This window comes from Mobula birostris, chromosome 11 (genome assembly GCF_030028105.1).
Source record: "Mobula birostris isolate sMobBir1 chromosome 11, sMobBir1.hap1, whole genome shotgun sequence".
In the NCBI taxonomy this organism is placed as follows: Eukaryota; Metazoa; Chordata; class Chondrichthyes; order Myliobatiformes; family Myliobatidae; genus Mobula; species Mobula birostris.
The window spans coordinates 7,670,071-7,689,599 of NC_092380.1; the positions used below are offsets into that span (position 1 = coordinate 7,670,071).

At 46.6% G+C, this 19,529-nt stretch overlaps 1 protein-coding gene across 1 annotated transcript in view; it reads right to left on the bottom strand.

Annotated features, from left to right (window-relative positions):
- The window catches only part of LOC140204789 (SH3 domain-binding protein 1-like), a 79,067-nt gene that overhangs the window by 42,777 nt on the left and 16,761 nt on the right, over positions 1–19,529 (bottom strand). Inside the window, exons 2-7 of the mRNA XM_072271590.1 lie at positions 17,018–17,057; positions 15,675–15,779; positions 10,917–10,993; positions 5,543–5,654; positions 4,111–4,187; positions 1,071–1,188 (exon numbers count right to left, since the gene is read on the bottom strand). Coding sequence (XP_072127691.1) covers positions 1,071–1,188; positions 4,111–4,187; positions 5,543–5,654; positions 10,917–10,993; positions 15,675–15,779; positions 17,018–17,057 — 529 coding nt within the window. The remainder of the gene's footprint in view (positions 1–1,070; positions 1,189–4,110; positions 4,188–5,542; positions 5,655–10,916; positions 10,994–15,674; positions 15,780–17,017; positions 17,058–19,529) is intronic.

A 19,529-nucleotide genomic window follows, 5' to 3' on the forward strand; every position in this document is an offset into this window, starting at 1 on the left:
AGCACTTTTAGTGAGGAGGGAGATACTTAAACCAATGTTGCTGTACTGGGATTTGAACTTACAATATTCTGACTTCAAGGCAAGAGAGCTTCCCAGCATGCTATTGGTAACATTAAATAAATAAAGTTATTTGTGAGTCACTTATAAATTATCTGACATTATAAGAACATTGAAATCAAAATGATTTGAGTGTTCAGATGGTCAGGCAGCATCTGTAGAGAGAGAAGCTGAGTTAATTCTTCAAGTCTATGTCCTTTTGTTTGAGCATCCCCAGCATTTTCTGATATTATTTCAATTTTCAAACATACAGTCTTTATTGGGTACACCTGTACACCTGCTCGTTAATCCAAATATCTCATCAGCCAATCATGTAGCAGCAAGTCAATGCATAAAAGCATGTAGACATGGTCAAGAGGTTCAGCTGTTGTTCAGACCAAACTGGTCTAAACAACAATGGGGAAGAATGGTGAAGAAATGTGATCTAAGTGACTTTGACCAGGAAATAATTGTTGGTGCCAGATGGGGTGGCTGGAGTATATCAGAAACTACTGATCTCCTCGGATTATTGTGCAGAACAGACTCCAGAGTTTACAGAGAATGGCGTGAGAAACAAAAGCAAAAATGCCCAGTCAGCGGCAGTTCTGTGGGTGAAAACACCTTGTTAACGTGAGAGGTCAGAGGAGATGGGCGGACTGGTTCAAGCTGACAGGAAGGTGACAATAACTCAGATAACCACACGTTGCAACAGTGGCGTGCAGAAGAGCATCTCTGAATGCACAACATGTCAGAACTTGAACTGAATAGGCTACAGTAGCAGAAAGCCATGCCCCTGCACTCAGTGGCCACTTTATTAGGTACAGGGGGTGTCTAACAGAACGTAGCCACTGAGAATATATCAAATGCTTTCAATGCCCTACCCGGGTCTCAACTGTCACGGAGCTATGGACCAACACCCCAACTTTGCCATACATCAATATTCCTAAGGTCCCTGAGTGTGTGTAGTTTGTTTGTTTTTCTGTTAAGAGGACGTGGTTCGTCTAATCCCCATCTCTGACGTGCTCCCCACGCACCTTGGATAGCTCGACTTTTCTCCAGATTTCCTCCACCTCTTCCTTGAGGAGGTCCACCTTCGCCATCTGAGACTGAGCAGCCGCTCCTGCATTGGCCGACTTTGTCGCCTGCGATAGCCTGGGAAAGAGGGAGTGACCACAAGTAGCTTGAGGTTGGGTGGAATGAGGCCCAGTATCCACATCAGTAATCAGACACGTTTCACTGTGGTCCTCAAGCTCGGGGTAAACCGTGCGTTAAACGGAATATGCTTGTTATTCCATTCCTCAACCTGCCTGCAATTAAAATTAAATTAAATTAAAGGCATCCGTTAGTCTTGCGAGACCATGGATCTGCGCCTGGAAAGTCTTCACTCTCTAGGGCGCAGGCCTGGGCAAGGTTGTATGGAAGACCAGCAGTTGCCCATGCTGCAAGTCTCCCCTCTCCACGCCACCGATGTTGGGGAAGGGCATTAGGACCCATACAGCTTGGCACCAGTGTCGTCACAGAGCACTGTGTGATTATGTGCCTTGCTCAAAGATGCAAGACGCTGCCTCGGCTGGGGCTCGAACTCACGACCTTCAGATCACTAGACCGACGCCTTAACCACTTGGTCACATGCCTGCAATAATCCTGATCAAAGCTCAAATAGTGATTTAACTGAGGGAGTGGGGGCATGAAATGAACTTCTCTTCTGTCCAGCGTGCGTGCACACGTGTGTTTGTGTCTTGGTGCCTGTGATTCGGTGCTTGTGAAGTTGTTTTCTCTGATTCTGTGCCAGTGTCTCCGTGCCCGCGTTTCCGCGCCAGTGACTCCGTGCCTGTATTACTGTATCGGTGGTTCTCCGTGCACGAGTACTTGTGTTCCTCTGTGAGGGTGTTCCTGTATTCATGAGGCTCTATGCTTCTATTCGCATGCCCCCCTGTATGTTTTTCTGTATATGTCTGTTCGTGTTCTCTCTCTCTCTCTCACACACACACACAGAGTTGTGGCGTGTTTGTATGTGTGCACCCGTGTGGATAGACATGAAAATCAGGATCAGAATGAACTGTTACTTGGCCACAGATAAAAATTTGGAAAGGCCAATACGAATGTAAAAGATCAGAGTAGCAAGCTTTCCTCAGTAGTAGACTTCAAGAAAATCTGAACTGCCTTCACACCTTGTAGCACATCGGGTGTCATTTTTACAGATTCATCTGTTTTTTTTTAAAAATCACCCAGATCTGGGCCGTACCCTCCAAATATCTGGACCTGCCCCTTGGTTTTTTTGCACTACCTTACTTCCCATTTTTCTATTTTCTATTTATGATTTATAATTTAAATTTTTAATATTTACTAATTTTAACTATTTTTAATATCTTTAATGTTTAATATTTGTAATCCAGGGAGTGTGAAGCGCAGAATCAAATATCGCTGTGATGATTGTACGTTCTAGTACCAATTGTTTGGCGACAATAAAGTATAAAGTTGCTCAACACTCAACCCAGCACAGATGGAAAGCATGCAAGGAGCCAGCCAGATTTGAACTCAGGATCATTTGCTTCAAAGTCCAGTGTTGATCCCACACCACCACCAGCTGACTAGTTAGACTGACTGGGAAAATTGAAAATCTCGTCTGACCAACTTTTTTTTTGTGTGAGTGCCACAGGGAAAAGCAGACAATGACTGCAGTTTATGTAGATGTAGCAAAGGCCACCAGTAAGTTATTTCACAAAGAGCTTTTGCAAAATATCGGTGAGAGTAGCACTGATCGTAGCGAGGCCGAAATACAGACCGTGGGACGGAAAAGTCACTTTTCACAAGGGAGAAAGATATTCCCCAGGGACTGTGAATGAGAGCACTGCTAGGTTGAAAATTTAGACCCTGAATCAGAAGCACAAATTCTAAATTGGGAGATGCTGCTGACCCGAAATACAGCTGCCGCAACTACAGGAGGACTTTAATGAACTGGCAAAATGGGCAAATAATTGGCAGTTTAATTCAGATTAACGCAGTGTAGTATTGCATTTTCACTGTGCATTTTTCTAGACGGTGGGGGTTGAAATGGCATAGAGCAGGTGTTGCTAACCTGGGGTCCACAGACCTTTTGATTAATGGGAGGGATCCATGGTATAAGAAAGGTTAGGAACCACTGGCCTAGAGGAATGATTACAGTCAGTGGCATCTTTATTAAGTATACCTGCTCATTAATGTGGGCACGTGGCCAAGAGGTTAAGGCATTGGACTAGCGATCTGAAGGTCGTGAGTTCGAACCCCAGCCGAGGCAACGTGTTGTGTCCTCGAGCAAGGCACTTAATCACACAGTGCTCTGCGACGACACCGATGCCAAGCTGTATGGGTCCTAATGCCCTTCCCTTGGACAACATCGGTGTCGTGGAGAGGGGAGACTTGCAGCATGGGCAACTGCTGGTCTTTCATACAACCTTGCCCAGGCCTGCGCCCTGGAGAGTGAAGACTTTCCAGGTGCAGGTCCATGGTCTTGCAAGACTAACGGATGCCTTCAACTTCAGCTCATTAATGCAAATATCTAATCAGCCAATCATGTGGCAGCAAATCAATGCATAAAAGCATGCAGACATGGTCAAGAGGTTCAGTTGTTGTTCAGACCAAACATCAGAATAGTGGAGAAATGTGATCTAAGTGACTTTGACCATAGGATGATTGTTGGTGCCAGATGGGGTGGTTTGAGTCTCTCAGAAACTGCTGATCTCTTGGGATTTTCACGCACAACAGTTTCTAGAGTTAACAGAGAATGGTGAGAAAAACAAAAAACCTCCAGTGAGTGGTTGTTCTGTGGGTGAAAACACCTTGTTAATGAGAGAGGTCAGAGGAGAATGGCCAGACTGGGTGACAGTAACTCAAATCACCATGTGGTGTGCAGAAGAGCATCTTTGAATGCACAACATGTCAAACCCTTAAGGGGATGGGCTGGGGCAGCGGAAAACCATGAGTATACACTCAGTGGCCACTTTATTAGATACAGGAGGTACCCTGTGTACACCAGTCACCGGAAATCGCTGAGTGTTGGGCTTTGCCCTCAGCTGGACACAATCGTGATCTTACCGATTCTTTGCTGCTGTCCAGTCCTGCGTCAGTTTGGCAAGCTGCTTCTTGTGTTTGAGAATGTTGGGAAGCTCCTCCTGTTTCGCAAGAAAAAGCCAGGTTAGGTCGGGTGGGAGTATTTCCAGGAAGTGACTGGCCCTGTTAGTTTCATTGCCCCGGGCCACAAGTTCCCAACAACCCCGACTCCCAGCGGGGCCTCCCCCGCCCCACACTCCTCAGGGACCTTCCTGCTTGCCTAGCACGTCAATCGAATGGGTAATCAATAACAGGTGAACACAGAGTGGGTCAGGCAGCATCTGCGGAAGGAGGGGGAGAGTTAATGCTTCAGGTCAAAGATTCCCTGTCTGAGACGCGAAGGAATGGAAACAAGTTAGGCTAGCGTTGCCGAGAAGGTGAGGGGAGGGGTGGAAAGGACGCGGGGTTGGCATAAGGATGTGTTGTAGAGGACATCTGGTCAATGAAGTTCTGGGATGGGGTGGGGAGAGAGACAGAGAGATCCACTCAGTACAGAGTGACCACAGACCACTCAACGTGACATAGAGTGACAAGCATTGCGGCTGCAAAGCACATGCCCACAACCATACCTGCAAGTGACCCAGGCCCTGAGTCAGAGGGACGAGATTCCCAGAGTCACAGAAAGCTCCTCTGCCCAGCTCGGAGCAACCACAAGCTCGCTCCCTCTCAGCAGAGCGACCGCCCACCCACCCCCCCCCCGACCTCTCCGCTCGAGTGCCCGCCAACTCCGCGACGTGGAATTTTATTTTTACTTTCTTTCGAGGTACAGTGTGGAACAGCCCTTCCGGCCTCCTGAGCTGGGTCGCCCAGCAACCCACCGGTTTACCTCCAGCCTAATCACGGGACAATTTACAATGGCCACATACTGGTACATCTTCGGACTGTGGGAGGAAACCAGAGCACCCGGAGGAAACCCACACACGCGCTCAGGAAAAACGTACAAGCTTGCTGCAGAGAATGCTGGAACTGAACTTCAAGATCTGATACCTGGAACTGGAACAGCATCGTCCAGGGGTCTACATACAACTCCATAAGGAGACAGAGCTAACTCCTGGGAATTTTGGATGCACCTTAGGGATAATTCAGTTCACGGACAAATAGCTTGTGAACTGACTATATATAGAACCATTTCCACCCCCCCCCCCCCCCCGCCACCCCTATGGGTAGTGTGTGGAACTGACAGTTACACATCGTTAGGAACAGGAAGAAGGGGAGCCGTTCCAGAGAATGACTGCACACAGCAACAGCAGCCTGCCGAGAACTTGAACCAGCCTGGAACAAGTCAATCTATCACCCCTCTGTGCAAATAACCGGCACTTTTGAAGCGCTCACGGTGCGTTAATTAGCTCGACACTGTCGGGACGGGAACTGGAATTAAAATGTTTGGCCGCGCCCCGTGACTGTCTTATTCCCTCACCTCGGATAGCTTAAAGAGTGGGTCCAGGACTTCTCTCTCCAGCTGGAGTTCGTGTTCAACGCGCACCTTCGCCAAAGTACCTTCCACGTAGCAGCACACCTCCAACATTTTCCTGCGGGAGAGTCCGGGTAGAATGAGAAGCAGAGAGAGCAGCTAACACACTGGGCCCAGCAAGGCAGGGTGTATCACATCAGAAATTCAATCCGAGACAGGGCATGGCTCTCTCTGATGGGGCTACTAGGGGAATTGAATTGAACTGAATTGACTTTATTTCTTACGTCCCTCACAAACATGAGGAGTAAAAATCTTTACGATACGTCTCCATCTAAATGTGCAATCATAGTAATTTATAATAAATAGAACAGTCAATGTAACACAGAAATACACTCGAATCAGCGTGAGTTAATCAGTCTGATGGCCTGGTGGAAGAAGCTGTCCCGGACCCTGTTGGTCCTGGCTTTTATGCTGTGGTACCATTTCCCAGATGGTAGCAGCTGGAATAGATTGTGGTTGGGATGACTTGGGTCTCCAATGATCCTACAAACCCTTTTTACACACCTGTCTTTGTAAATAACCTGAATCATGGGAAGTTCACAACTACAGATGCGCTGGGCTGTCCGCACCACTCTCTGCAGAGTCCTGTGATTAAGGGAGGTACAGTTCCCATACCAGGCAGTGATGCAGTGTCAGGATGCTCTCAATTGTGCCCCTGTAGGAAGTTCTTAGGATCTGGGGGCCCACACCAAACTTTCTCAACCGTCTGAGGTGAAAGAGGTGCAGTTGTGCCTTTTTCACCACACAGCTGGTGTGTCCAGTGGTAAGTGGACTAAACATTGAGAATCTGAGTCAGGTTTAATACCTTTAGCATAAGTTGCTAAATGATTTCATTGCAGCAGCAGTGTATTGCAATACATTGTAATAAAAATTACTATATATTATAATTATATTATCAGGTGGCACGGCAGCGTAGGGGTTAGCACAACGCTGTACAGTACCAGCGACCCGGGTTCAATTCCCACTGCTGACTGTAAGGAGTTTGTACGTTCTCCCCGTGACCGCGTGGGTTTCCTCCGGGTGCTCCGGTTTCCTCCCACAGTTCTAAGACGTATCAGTTGGTAGATTAATGGGTCATTGTAAATTGTCCCGTGATTAAGGTTAAATTGGTGGGTGTCGTGGCTTGAAGGGCTAGCAGGGCCTATTCCAATAGATAAAGATAAAAAATATATACAGTAATTAAGCCATTTGAAACTTAATTACGCAAACCTATGCTCTGTCCGCCAGAGAAAGCAGAATCTCCCAGTGGCCACCCATTTTAATTCCACTTCCCAATCCTATTCCGATATGTCCATCCACGGCCTCCTCTACTGTAAAGATGAAGCCACACTCAGGTTGGAGGAACAACACCTTATATTCCGTCTGGGTAGCCTCCAACCTGATGGCATGAACATCGACTTCTCTAACTTCCGGTAATGCCCCCCAACTCCGCCCACCTTCACGGTTTCCCATCCCTTTTCCTTCTCTCACCTCATCTCCTCTCCTGCCCATTGCCTCCCTCTGGTGCTCCTCACTCCCTCCCCTTTTCTTCCTTCCATGGCCTTCTGTCTCTCTCACCAATCAACTTCCCAGCCCTTTCCTTCATCCCTCCCCCTTCAGGTTTCACCTGTCACCCTGTGTTTCTCGCTCCCCTCCCCCACTGTTTAAATCTACTCCTCACCCTGTTGTTCTCCAGTCCTGCCCAAGGGTCTCGGCCCAAAAAGGTTGACTGTACTATTTTCCCCCACGGACGCTGCCTGACCTGCTGAGTTCCTCCAGCATTTTGCGTGTGTTGCACAGACAGCACCAGGTCATTGAAGCATCAGTTCTCCTCAGTACAAGGCTTCCCTGATAACCTCTGAATTTATTTACTTACAAGTTCAGTGTGGACCAGGCACCCTAGCGATTTTAACCCTGGACCAATCACAGGACAATTTCTCATGACCGATTCGCCTACTAAACTGTACGTCTTTGGACTGTGGGAGGAAACTAGAGCACCCGGAGGAAACCCAAGCACAGAGGGGAAGGAACGTGTGAGCTTTCTTACAGAGGACGCTGGAACTGAACTCCAAACTCCAACATCCTGAGCTGTAATAGCGTGGTGCTAACCGCTCTGCTACCACGGCAACCCTATTCAGCAACGAGCCTCCGAGCTCTCCTTCTGGTGGGTTGTGGTAGGACACACCATCCAGGAGGAACTGGATGATTCCCTGAAAGGCTGAGGCCAACAGACGTGACGTGAAATGTCAAAAGCTGAGCACCTGCCCACGAGCAGATGACAGCTACGACGGGAACAGTCACTGGACTTTGAACAGGAGCAGATACCTTAGTGGATTGTCTCATTGTCTCCTCAGAAATAAAGTGCAAACGGGCATTGACTGGTGATAGAACTGGAGGTTCCACTTGGCTCATTACCGCGTGGTGGGCTGTCGTTGATCGTGGAAGCCCGCTGGCAGAGTGGTTATCATAGGACCAGTGATCAGAAGATCCAGGTTCAATTCCAATTCCCACCACTGTCTTTGAGGAGTTTGCACGTTCTCCCCACGACTCCTCTGGGTGCCCCGGTTTCCTCCCACATTCCACAGACGGCGGTTTATGGTCAGTGCGTTGTGGGCACGCCCTGTGGGTGTTGGAAACGTGACAACACTTGTGGACTGCCCCTAGCGTAGTGTTGGTCGTTGACACAAATGACACATTTCATTGCGTTTTTCAATGTACTTGTAACTAATTAATGGTTTCATGAAACCTTTGGTTTATTGTGTGACTTTGTGGAAGGCGTGGCAAGGCAGGGGTTCAAGACAACATCCAGGCAAGGGTGACCAGAGACCTGAGGGAAGGGAAACCAGGAGCTGATTATTGACTTCAGCAGGAGGAAACTGGAGATCTATGAGCCTGCCCTCATCGGGGAATCAGAGGTGGAGAGGGTCAGCAGTCTAAAGTTCTTCAGTGTTATCATTTCAGTGGATCTATCCTGGGTCCTTAACGCAAGTGTATTTATGAAGAAAGCACAGCAACTCCACTACTTCCTTAGAAGTTCGTGTAGATTCAGTATGACATCTGAAACTTTGACAAACTTCTATAGATGTGTGGTGGAGAGTATATTGACTGGCTGCCTCACAGCCTGGTATGGAAACACCAATGCCCCTGAATGGAAAATCCTGCAAAAGTAGTGGATACGGCCCAGTCCATCACAGGCAAAGACCTCCCAACCATTGAGCACATCTACACGGAGTGGTGTTGTAGGAAAGCAGCATCCATCATCAGGGACTCCCACCACCCAGGCCAGTGGTCCCCAACCTCCGGGCCGCGGACCGATACTGGACCGCAAAGAATGCAGCGGTAGCCGGGACGCACCCAGCACATCTTTGAGAAAAAAGCCGAAATAAACGAGCTAATTAATTAGGTGACGCAATCGGCAATTGCCTCTGATCTGGGCTGACATTTACGTGCCGGGCGGCACCTAATTAATTAGCTTGCTTATTTCGGCTTTTTTCTTAAAGAGGTGCTGGGTGCGTCCTGGCCACCGCTGCACCCCTGCATGCTTCGCGGCAATGTATCGGTCCGCGGCCCGGTGTTTGGGGCCCACTGGCCTCGGCCATACTCTCTTCTTGCTGCTGCCAAAAGGTAGAAGGTACAAGAGCCTCAGGACTCACACCACCAGCTTCAGGAACAGTTATTACCCCTCAACCATCAGGCTCATAAACTAGAGGGGATAACTTTACTCAACTTAACTTACTCCATCACTGAACTGTTCCACAACCTATGGACTCACTTTCAAGGACCCTTCATCTCATGTTCTCGATATTTATTGCTTATTTATTATTAATTTTCTTTCGTTTTCAAATGTTTTTTGTGAAGCAACATCAGCTTAACCACAACCGAAAATGTCCTAAAGTACAATGCTTCTCTTTTTTCTTTTCTTTCTTACAACAACATAATGAAAATCAAATGAATTTATGAATAGTAAACAAGCAAAAAGCAAAGGAAACCCTACCCCCCCATCTCCTTTCCCCTTCCCAGCCCTTCCCTCCCCTCACTCCTCTCATATGTGCTGTTTAGTTCCTACCGCCTCCCCCCCCCCCCACACTGAGTTCAGCTGTCGGTCTCTTCTAAATACAGCAGTAATGGTTGCCAGATTTTTTCAAATTCCTTGAGTCTATTAATTTTCTTTTGTATTTGCAGTTAGTTGTTGTTTGCACACTGGTTAGGTGTCTTTCATCGATTCATTCTACAGTGTTTCTTGGATTTGCTGTGTATACCTGCGAGAGAATGAACATAAGGGTTGTGTTTGGTGACAAATGAGTACTTTCACAATATATTTGTTTTGGATTTTGAACTTTGAAGTAAATCTGCTGGAGCCAAACTTGCTTACTGCAGACAGAGAGGTGAGACTGACTTTAGCATTGTGGACAAAAATTGAGAAGAACACAGCTTCCCTTTACACAGTAATGGGAGGTGGAGACAGATGAGGCAGGAATAATGGAAGGATGTGAACTACACCCAACAACTAAGGTTGTCAGCTTAAAGTTCCAATCAATAAACAATCAATTGTCTTTACTAACTTCAAAATATCGTCGGTTGTCAGCTTAAAGTTTCAATTGACTCAGTGCCTACATTATTATTTTTTGTGTGGCTGTATTTTACTGATATCTTGCTGTCTTATACGTGCTGAGTGTGACTGCTGGTACTGTGTTTTGTATCTTGACCCTGGAGTAATGCTCTCTCATTTGTATTCATGGGTATTCATGCATGGTTGAATGGCAATTAAAATTAAATTGAATTGAACACCTCTATTGCAAATGTTGGCTGACCTTGCAAGTAAGAAAATCAAACATACACAATCTAAAATAATCAATACCCATAACTGATAAGAGAATTCTGTATAAAAATAGTAGTTCTCTGTTCAGAACTCAGAACAGTGTGGGTGACAGGGGTCATGCTGTTCTCCTTGTGCACAAGTAAAGTAAGGTATGTTTGGGTCATAAGAGTGAGTGCATTCTGTTTTGCTACTGTGATGACCTGCGCTGCCCTTTCTCTGTGACTATAGCACTTTATTCTGCATTCTGTTATTGCCTCAATGTACATGCGATGTAATGATTGGTATGGGCAGCACAGACTTTCACTGTACCTCGGTATATGTTACAATAATAAACCTCAGATCTCATTAACAACCCCAGCAGGGAATAACGTGACTCAAATGAATCAGCCGTTTTGATATTATTTCCATAACTATTTTCCCTCCGGTCATTCTCCCCACCTCGTGGGCCACGTTAGGAACATTCCTGTCCCTCGTCCTGGCCCCGTCTAGTCTTCCACCTTTAACGGACGGCTTCTGACTCACCGAATGTGTGACTCACTGTCCAGCTCTCTACAGCTGTCTCCCATACACTGAGACAGCACCATCAGCGGCATCTTTTTCTGCAAAGACATGCAAGAGACAATTATTGTAGGTGTTGCCGAGGGGAGGAGTGTGACCACTTTATTAGGTACACCTGCTCGTTAATGCAAATATCGAATCAGCCAATCATGTGGCAGCAACTCAATGCATAAAAGCATGCGGGCATGGTCACGAGGTTCAGACCAAACATCAGAATGGGGAAGAAATCTGATCTAAGTGACTTTAACAATGGAGTGATAGTTGGTGGCAGATGGGGCAGTTTGAGTATCTTGAAACCTGCTAATTTCCCGGGATTTTCACATATAGCAGTCTCTAAAGCGAGGTGTTCCCAACCTTTTTTTAATACCATGGACCAATCCCATTAAGCAAGGGGTCCAGGGACTGCAGGTTGGAAACCCCTGCAGTAGAGTTTACAGAGAATGGTATGACAGGCAAAAAAAAAATCCAGTGGACGAGACATTATGAGCCGAAGAGCCTGTTCCTGTGCTGTATTGCGCTATGAAAATGAACAATGTTAAGGAGAGAGAGGTCAGAGGAGAAAGGTCAGACTAGTTCAAGGGTCAAGACAATAGTCACTCAATTAACCACGTGTTACAGCGGTGATGTGCAGAAGAGCATCTCCAAATGCACAACACGTCGAACCTGGACGGGCTACAGCAGCAGAAGACCACACTGGGCTCCACTCCTGTACCTAATAGAGTGGCCACTGAGTGCAAGGTGATGGCGGGGAGGGAGTGGGTAGTCACAGTGTACCAAGTAGGACTTCGGGAGCCTCGGAACGATACACAGCTAAACAGTGAATAACAGGTGTAGGAAGATGCACTCATTTTTATGCCGAGCGTACCCTCGCCCATCTTATTCTCCCCATGCTTTCGTCAACTTCCTTCCAGACACTGCCACTCGTCTACACAACAGAGGCGATTTACAGTCACTCACCAATTTCTCCGTCTTTGAAATGCGGAAGGAAGCAGGAATAACCGGAGGAAAACCCCCCGGGAAGACATGCGAAATCCACACAGTCAGCGGACACCCGCCGCTGTTCTCCGCGTGACCGCGTGGGTTTCCTCCCGCATTGCAAGAGACGTCCAGGTCTGGGTTAGTCCGTCGCGGGAACGCCAGGAGCACGGCGACACATGCGGGCTGCCTCCCAGCACGGCCTTGCAATTCCATAGGTTACGGGTTAGGACAAGTACAGTCTGGGACACCGTTCGCTGCATGTTTTGACATACAATAACACTGACCCCTTCCTTTAAAATCTTAAAGGTGGCGGCTCCACCCAAGGGAAGAGAAGGTGAACTGAAGGGTAAAGTAGAGGCTGGTAGGGATAGTGGAAACATGTACGCCAGGGTGTGAATACAGGCAAGGTCAAGGAGGGGATTAATCCTTAGCATGGCAGGCAGCTTCTGGGGATGGGGAAAACAATCACATTTCAAGTTGACAACTCTCCATTGGGACCGGGAATAGGTATTTACAGCAGATACAGTTCGTTCTCAGTCTCAGTGACTCTTTACAACACATCTTTGCATTATTATTTTCATTTACACAGTTTGTCGTCTTATGCACATTGATTATTTGCCAGTCTCGAAGACACAAGGGGTTCTACGGATGCTGGAAATCCAGAGCAACACAGGCAAAATGCTGGAGGAACTCAGCAGGTCAGGCAGCACCTTTGGAGGGGAATAAGCAGCCGGCGTTTCGGGATGAGACCCTTCATCATGACTGGAAGGGAAGGGGGAAAAAGCCTTGGTCTCACCTTCTTGTTCTGGCTTCTACCCTTAGCAGTCACCTATTCACAAAATTGCCATCGGGGAGATGTTACAAGTCCATCACCACCAGGACTACAAGTCATCTCTGAAGCCTCTTTCCTGCAGCTTCTCAAACTCACTCAGGTGTAATACCCTAAATGTCCCTGCTCAACATCCGTTAAATGGCCTTCCCTGATCTCCTTGTTCTGTTGATAATTGTTGAGTCTGTTCCTATGTATTCTCCATTGTTGGAATCAGTTTTTTTCATACCTTCAAAAAGGTATTAGTTGAATTAATGATTTAAATTGGAATTGCAGTTTACTAACATTCTTAACTCGTAGTTTTCACAACTTGTGGTGTTTGTCTCCGCCTACTGGTGATAACATGGTATAGCAGTTACAAAACGGTTTATCACCTTTTGAAGTGTTGGCACATGAGACACTGGCTGTGACTGAGTATCTTTTAATTGGCCTTTTGCTTATCTCAGGAATTTGCCTTGGCTCTGTATAAAAGTGTCAGTCTCTGCAAAAACTGCCATCTTGTCTTTGTCTTAAGTTTCTTCTCTTTAGTTTCATGTGGTTGGTTGGTTGGTGGCTGTTTTTTTTCTTTAAACATCAAATAAACTATCCTGAAGGGACAAGCTTTCGCTCCTTCTTGGAGACTTTAAAAAAAACATGGGGATGGAAAACCTGGGCCTGTAGAGTCAGAGAGAAGTACAACATGGAAACACACCATTCGGTCCATCTAGTCCATGCCAAACCCATCATTAAACTGCCTACTCCCATCAACCTGCACCAGAACCAAAGCTCTCCATACCCGCGCACCCCCCCCATCCATGTACCTATCCAAACTATTCAAACATTGAAATCGAGCTCGAATGCACCACCTGTGCTGGCAGCTCTTTCCACACTCTCACCACCCTCTGAGTGAAGAAGTTTCCCCTTATGGTCAACTTAAACTTCTCACCTTTCACCCTTAACCCGTGACCTCTGGTTGTAGTCCCACCTAACCTCAGTGGAAAAAGCCTGCTTGCATTTACCCTAGCTATACCCCTCAGAGTTTTGTATACTTGCTGGAGTTTAGAAGAATGAGGGAGGATCTCATTGAAATATGACTAATATTGGAAGGCATGGATAGAGTGGGTCCTCTAAAAGGACCACAACCTTGTTGTAGGGTTGGAGGCTTGTGTGCCTCAATGACCCAGAGAGCTGTGTTGGCCGGAGTCAGGGCTTTATGCTTTGACTCTTCATAGGGTCACCCACACAAAACGGGTCAAAGGGTAGAGACCAGACTGAGTGTGGTCCACTCGTCCTCCAGCTCAGGGCTAACAACCCTGACTGGACAACCCTGATGGTATAGGACAGATAGAGCTGGAGGACCTTCATTACTGCCCAAAATTCCAGCGGTGTAACAGGTAGTAACCAACTAACTAACCGGATCGAGTAAATGCTTCCTATAGTGGGGGAGTCTGTGACCAAACAGCATAGCCTCAGAATAGAGGGACGTCCATTTAGAATAGAGATGAGGAGTAATGTCTTTAGCCAGAGGATGGTAAATCTATGGAATTCATTGCCACAGATGGCTGTGGAGGTCGTCATCGGTTGACCCTCGATTTGATTTTGAGAGAAGGTGGGGCTCCTTTGCCAAATATTATCATTTAATTTGAATTAATTTATATGGTTTCCTTCCAGTCTTATTTTATATAAATGTGAATTGGCAGTTGATGATTTTTCTTCTTTATTTATATAGATGATTGTAAGTTGTATTGCTCCGGGAGTTGGTTTCTAATGGTTTTTTTTTCCCTCTCTTTTTTCTTCTTTTTTCCTTTTCTTTCTCTTGCAGTTTCTGGGTTTTTTTTCCCTCTTTCAGTAGTTGGGGTTCTCTTTTTCCTTCTTTATAAAATTTTTTTTTCATTATCATATTCTTTTTTGATGTTTTTTTCTTCAGCTTTATTAACTGTATATATATATATTAATTTGCTGTAATCTTGTACCATTTTAAAGCTGTAGAAGATTATGTATCAATAAAAAGATTGAAAAAATGAGAACAGCGGTTGACAGGTTCTTGATTAGTAAGGGTGTCAAAGGTTACGGGGGAAAGCGGGAGAGTGAGGTTGAAAGGGATAGTAAATTGGCCATGACGAATAGCAGATCAGTCTCAATGGGCTAAATGGCTTAATTCTGCTCCCATGTCTATTTCATTCGTATCCAATAAATTGGCAACTCTAGCCATGAATGTTTTGAATGACTGTGATTCAAGTTCCAATTTTATTTATCACGTGCATGCTGAAATAGTCCAGCACGGACTAGATGGGCTGAAGGGCTCCATTTCTGCGACTCCATGGCACACACAGCGAAACACATCGTTTGTGCTAACAACACACCAAATGATGCGCTGGGGGCAGCCCGCAAGTGTTGCCACATATTCCGGCGCAAACACCGTGTGCCCGCAATGCTTGGCAGAGCAACAAAGAACATAGCAAGGAACAAACTAATACCAATTTCCACAGAGAGAGAGAGACACACACGCACACACACACACACACACACACATACACACACACAGACACACACGCACACACTCCTCTAATCTCAAGACAGGCCATCGTCTTCAGCCTCCAGCCTACCTGGATTCACACTTGGACACGTAGACACTGGGCTGTCTAGCCTGCAGCCTCTGGGGTTCAATAGTCTAAAGGTTCACCATCCCCTATGTGAAGATATTCCTCCTCAAGTTCAGACCCAACATGGTCTAACCCTTCTGCCAACACACTGAACCCCCTCCCAATTCGAGGCTCTCCGAATGGGGGAAACAGCCTCACAGCATCTTCCTTCCAATCCCTCTCAAGCATCCAAGCCATGACTGGTGGTATCGCTCGGGCTAATTTCAATAAATTGTGTGTGGTGGGGCGTCAGGCTGTTGTTATAAACACGGCGGGTGGGGTTGCTTCACTCACCAGGCGTCTCTCGAGATCTGACCCCTGTTGACCCTGAAGACAGGCCTGCAGCTTCTTGTGTGTGTTGGATGTGGCTCGCCTCGCGGGTTCGATCCTGTTCTCAAACTGATCAATGGTGGAGACACAAGAAAGAAGGTGCGAGATCAACTCACTCTGCATTGACATGGTAGTAGAGTTGCCATAGCAACACAGCAAGGCCGAAGACTGAACGAAGAAAAGCGTTTTGTTCAAGTCTCTTAAAAACCCAGGCCCCTTACCTCCCAGTGTGGCTTTAAGGCAGGTTAACCAGTTTAGGCATTGAACCTCAGGCGATACAAGACTTCCTTAGTTATCAGAGTGACAGCTCAGTCTCACTATTAGTTACCACTGGGGCCTCTCTTCCACCGTTCCGAGACGTTTATCAGGAGCGCAGGGCCCTCGGTATTGGCAATGACCCCTCCCATCCATCCAACAATCCCTTTGACCTCTACCATCAGGCAGGAGGTACTGTAGCGTTAGGGCAAAGGTTGTTAGGATGGGAAACAGCTTCTTCCCCCAGTGAGACTACTGAACCCCTACCCCCATCACTAGTTTAACTTCTGCCTTCTAACTTGTGTCGTAAATGCATCTTATTCTAAATGCCAGCCTTCTGGAATATTTATATATAATTTGTTAAGTTGTTTGCGGTAATATTTACTTTACGTGTTGTGTGTGGAGTTAGAAGTACTTGTCTTGTGCACCTTAGTCTGGAGGAACATTGTTTCGTTTGGCGGTATACGTGTACGTGGTTGAATGACAATAAATGAACTTGAACTCGTCCCTCAGCACCTCTAACCTGCACGTACAAATACTACCAGTGAGGTTAAACTGTGTGACACATAGTGAGAACGTCACAGTGCATGGGGTACTTGCAAGAAGCCGCCAACGTTGGAATGAGCCGGTGGTCAGGACAGCGCAGTGGCTGGCACAGCGCTTTACAGTACTGGCAACCCAGGACCTTGCACGTTCTCCCTGTGACCATGTGGGTTTCCTCCGGGTGCTCTGGTTTCCTCCCACAGTCCAAAGACGTACCTGTCCACAGGTTAATTGGTCACTGCAAATTGTTCTGTGATTCGGCTCGGATTAAATTGGGGGTTGTTGGGCAGCATTTCTCGAAGGGTCGGAAGGGGATGGACGGATGGATTGTCAGGATCAGTGGGCAGTGAGAAGCCTCTGGGTTACAATTCTGTTTCTCTTGATGGAGGGAGAAGGGCAGGGTGCCGGAGGAAATGGGACCATTTGCCTCAGTCATTTCCCAGCACGCCTGCTTATAGCGCAAGTGTCATCCTGACATTAAGGTTCTGAGTTGTATGATAGCAATGTACCTGGATGAGGTCCTCGGTGAGAAGCAGAGAATTCTCGGTTCTAGAGGGGAGACAGAGAGGAGAAAACAAGATTAGGTGTGTCGCTTATTTAAAAATATATAGGTATTTCTGATTGAAAGGAGTTTGTGAGCTGTGTAGTGTAACACATCTGTATTTCTGGCTCTCAAATATTCATGATGTTTCATATATTTTCATTCCCCAGACCTAACTGGCGGGGTCTCCTTGAACTTCTGCAGTCCCTTGGCTGAAGAAGCCCAAAAGTTCATATCATGCGTAAAGCAAGATGGGGTGGGGGGTGATGTTGGAAATCGATCATCCCAGCCTCCGGAATCGAAGCTGCAATTCCTTGGGCAATGTCCCAGGTCTAACCAAACTCAACTGCCTTTCAGTGGTAGTTCAAATCACCAACATCAGTGGCTCTTCTTCTATACTGAAGCCAGAAGTGAGTATGTTCACTAATCTACGTAGAAAATAGAAAAGAACAATAATGACTGGATACTGATTGTGGACGATGAGCCACGATCACAGTGAATGGCGGTGCTGGCTCGAAGGGCTGAATGGCCTACTCCTGTACCTATTGTCTATTAACACAGAACAGGCCCTTTGGCCCACAATGTTGCGCTGATCTTTCAACCTAGTCTAAGATTAATCTAACCCTTCACCACTACGTAGCTCTGCATTTTTCTAAGAGCTTCAATGTCCCTAAAGTATCTCTTCTACCACCGTCCACCACTCTTTGAGGAAAAGACATCCCCCTCCCATACTTTCTTCCAATCACCTTAAAATGATGCCCCCTCGTATTAGTCACTTCTGCCCTGGGAAAAAGCCACTGGCTGTCCACTGGATCAATGCCTCTCATCATCTTGTACACCTCTATCAAATCACCTCTCATCCTCCTTTGCTCCAAAGTTAAAAGACTATTAATCTCCACCTCCTTCAGGATCAATGTTGTTGGTCGACAACAATGACCAGAGATTTATATAAATACCACGACTACAAGGCCGGGTTGGTGGCAGGGTATTCACCTCCTGATACCCCAAAACCTTTCCACCATCTACAAGACACAAATCGGGAGTGTTGGGCAGTAGGGCTCACTTGACTGGAGAGGTACACCTCCAACAACACTCCACACCGGAAAATAGTTACATTTTGGACCAATACCTTTGAACCGAAAATCCTACCGAGATAGTGGATTTGGCCTAGTCTGTCACGGGTAAAGCCCTTCCAACCATTGAGCACACCTACATGAAATACTGTCGCAGGAAAGCAGCGTGCAACATCAGAGATCCCCACCACCCGGGCCACGCTCTCTTCTCACTGCTGCCGTCAAGGTAGAAGGTACAAGAGCCTCGGGACTCACACCACCAGGTTCAGGAACAGTTACTACCCCTCAGCCATCAGGCTCTTGAACAAAAGGGGATAACTACACTCATTTGCCCCATCATTGAGATGTTCCCACAACCAATGATCTCACTTTAAGGACTCTTAATCTCATGTTCTTATTATTTATTGCTATTTATTTACATTTGCACAGTTTGTTGTCTTCTGCACTCTGGTTGATCTTTCACTGACCCTGTTATAGTTACTACTCAATAGATTTGCTGAGTATGCCCGCAGGAAAATGAATCTGTGGGTTGTATATGGTGACATATATGTACTTTGACTTTGGAAGGTCAATCTTAAAGGCGGAATACAGGGTTAATGGCAGGAGTCTAAGCTGTGTGGAGGAACAGAGGGATCTTGAGATTCAGGTCTACAGTTAACGCACAAGTTCATAAAGTGGTGAAGCAGGCATATGACATGTTGGCCCTCTTTCGTTGAGTTAAAGAGCCACAAAGTAATCCTGCAGCTCTGAAAAGCACTAGTTAAGCCGCACTTGTCGTATTGTGTTCTGTTCTGGTCACCTCATTATAGGAAGGATTTGGAAGCTTCAGAGAGGTGGGAATGGGGGTCTAGGGTGGTGAATGACATGCCAGTCTAGTAGCTTCTGTTTTAGAGGCTGCAGAGCATCAAACATGGCTCCAGAGATGCACTTCTGAGACCATACGTTATAGGAGCAGAATTAGGCCATTTGGCCCATTGAGTCTGCTCCACCATTTCATCATGGCTGATCCATTTCTCAGCCCCAATCTCCTGCCTTCTCCCTGTATCCTTTCATGCCCTGACTAATCAAGAATCTATCATTCCCTGCCTTAAATATACCCAAGGACTTGGCCATCTAGCCAACTTGCAAAGTTGACAGAGCTCTGCTTGAGCCAAGACCATGAGAAAGAGGAGCAGAATTAGGCCATTCAGCCCATCGTGTCTGCTCCATCATGACACCCTTTATTTTCAATCCCATTCTCCTGTCTTCTCCCAGTTACCCTTAATCCCCTTACTAATCAAGACGTTATCGATATCTGCCTTAAATACACCTGTTGTGGCTACTCGAACAAACCATCACCGCTTGGAGACTAAGCATGGGGGGGTGGCAATTAATCCTGTGTGATGTGCCTTCCAATCGAATCCAACA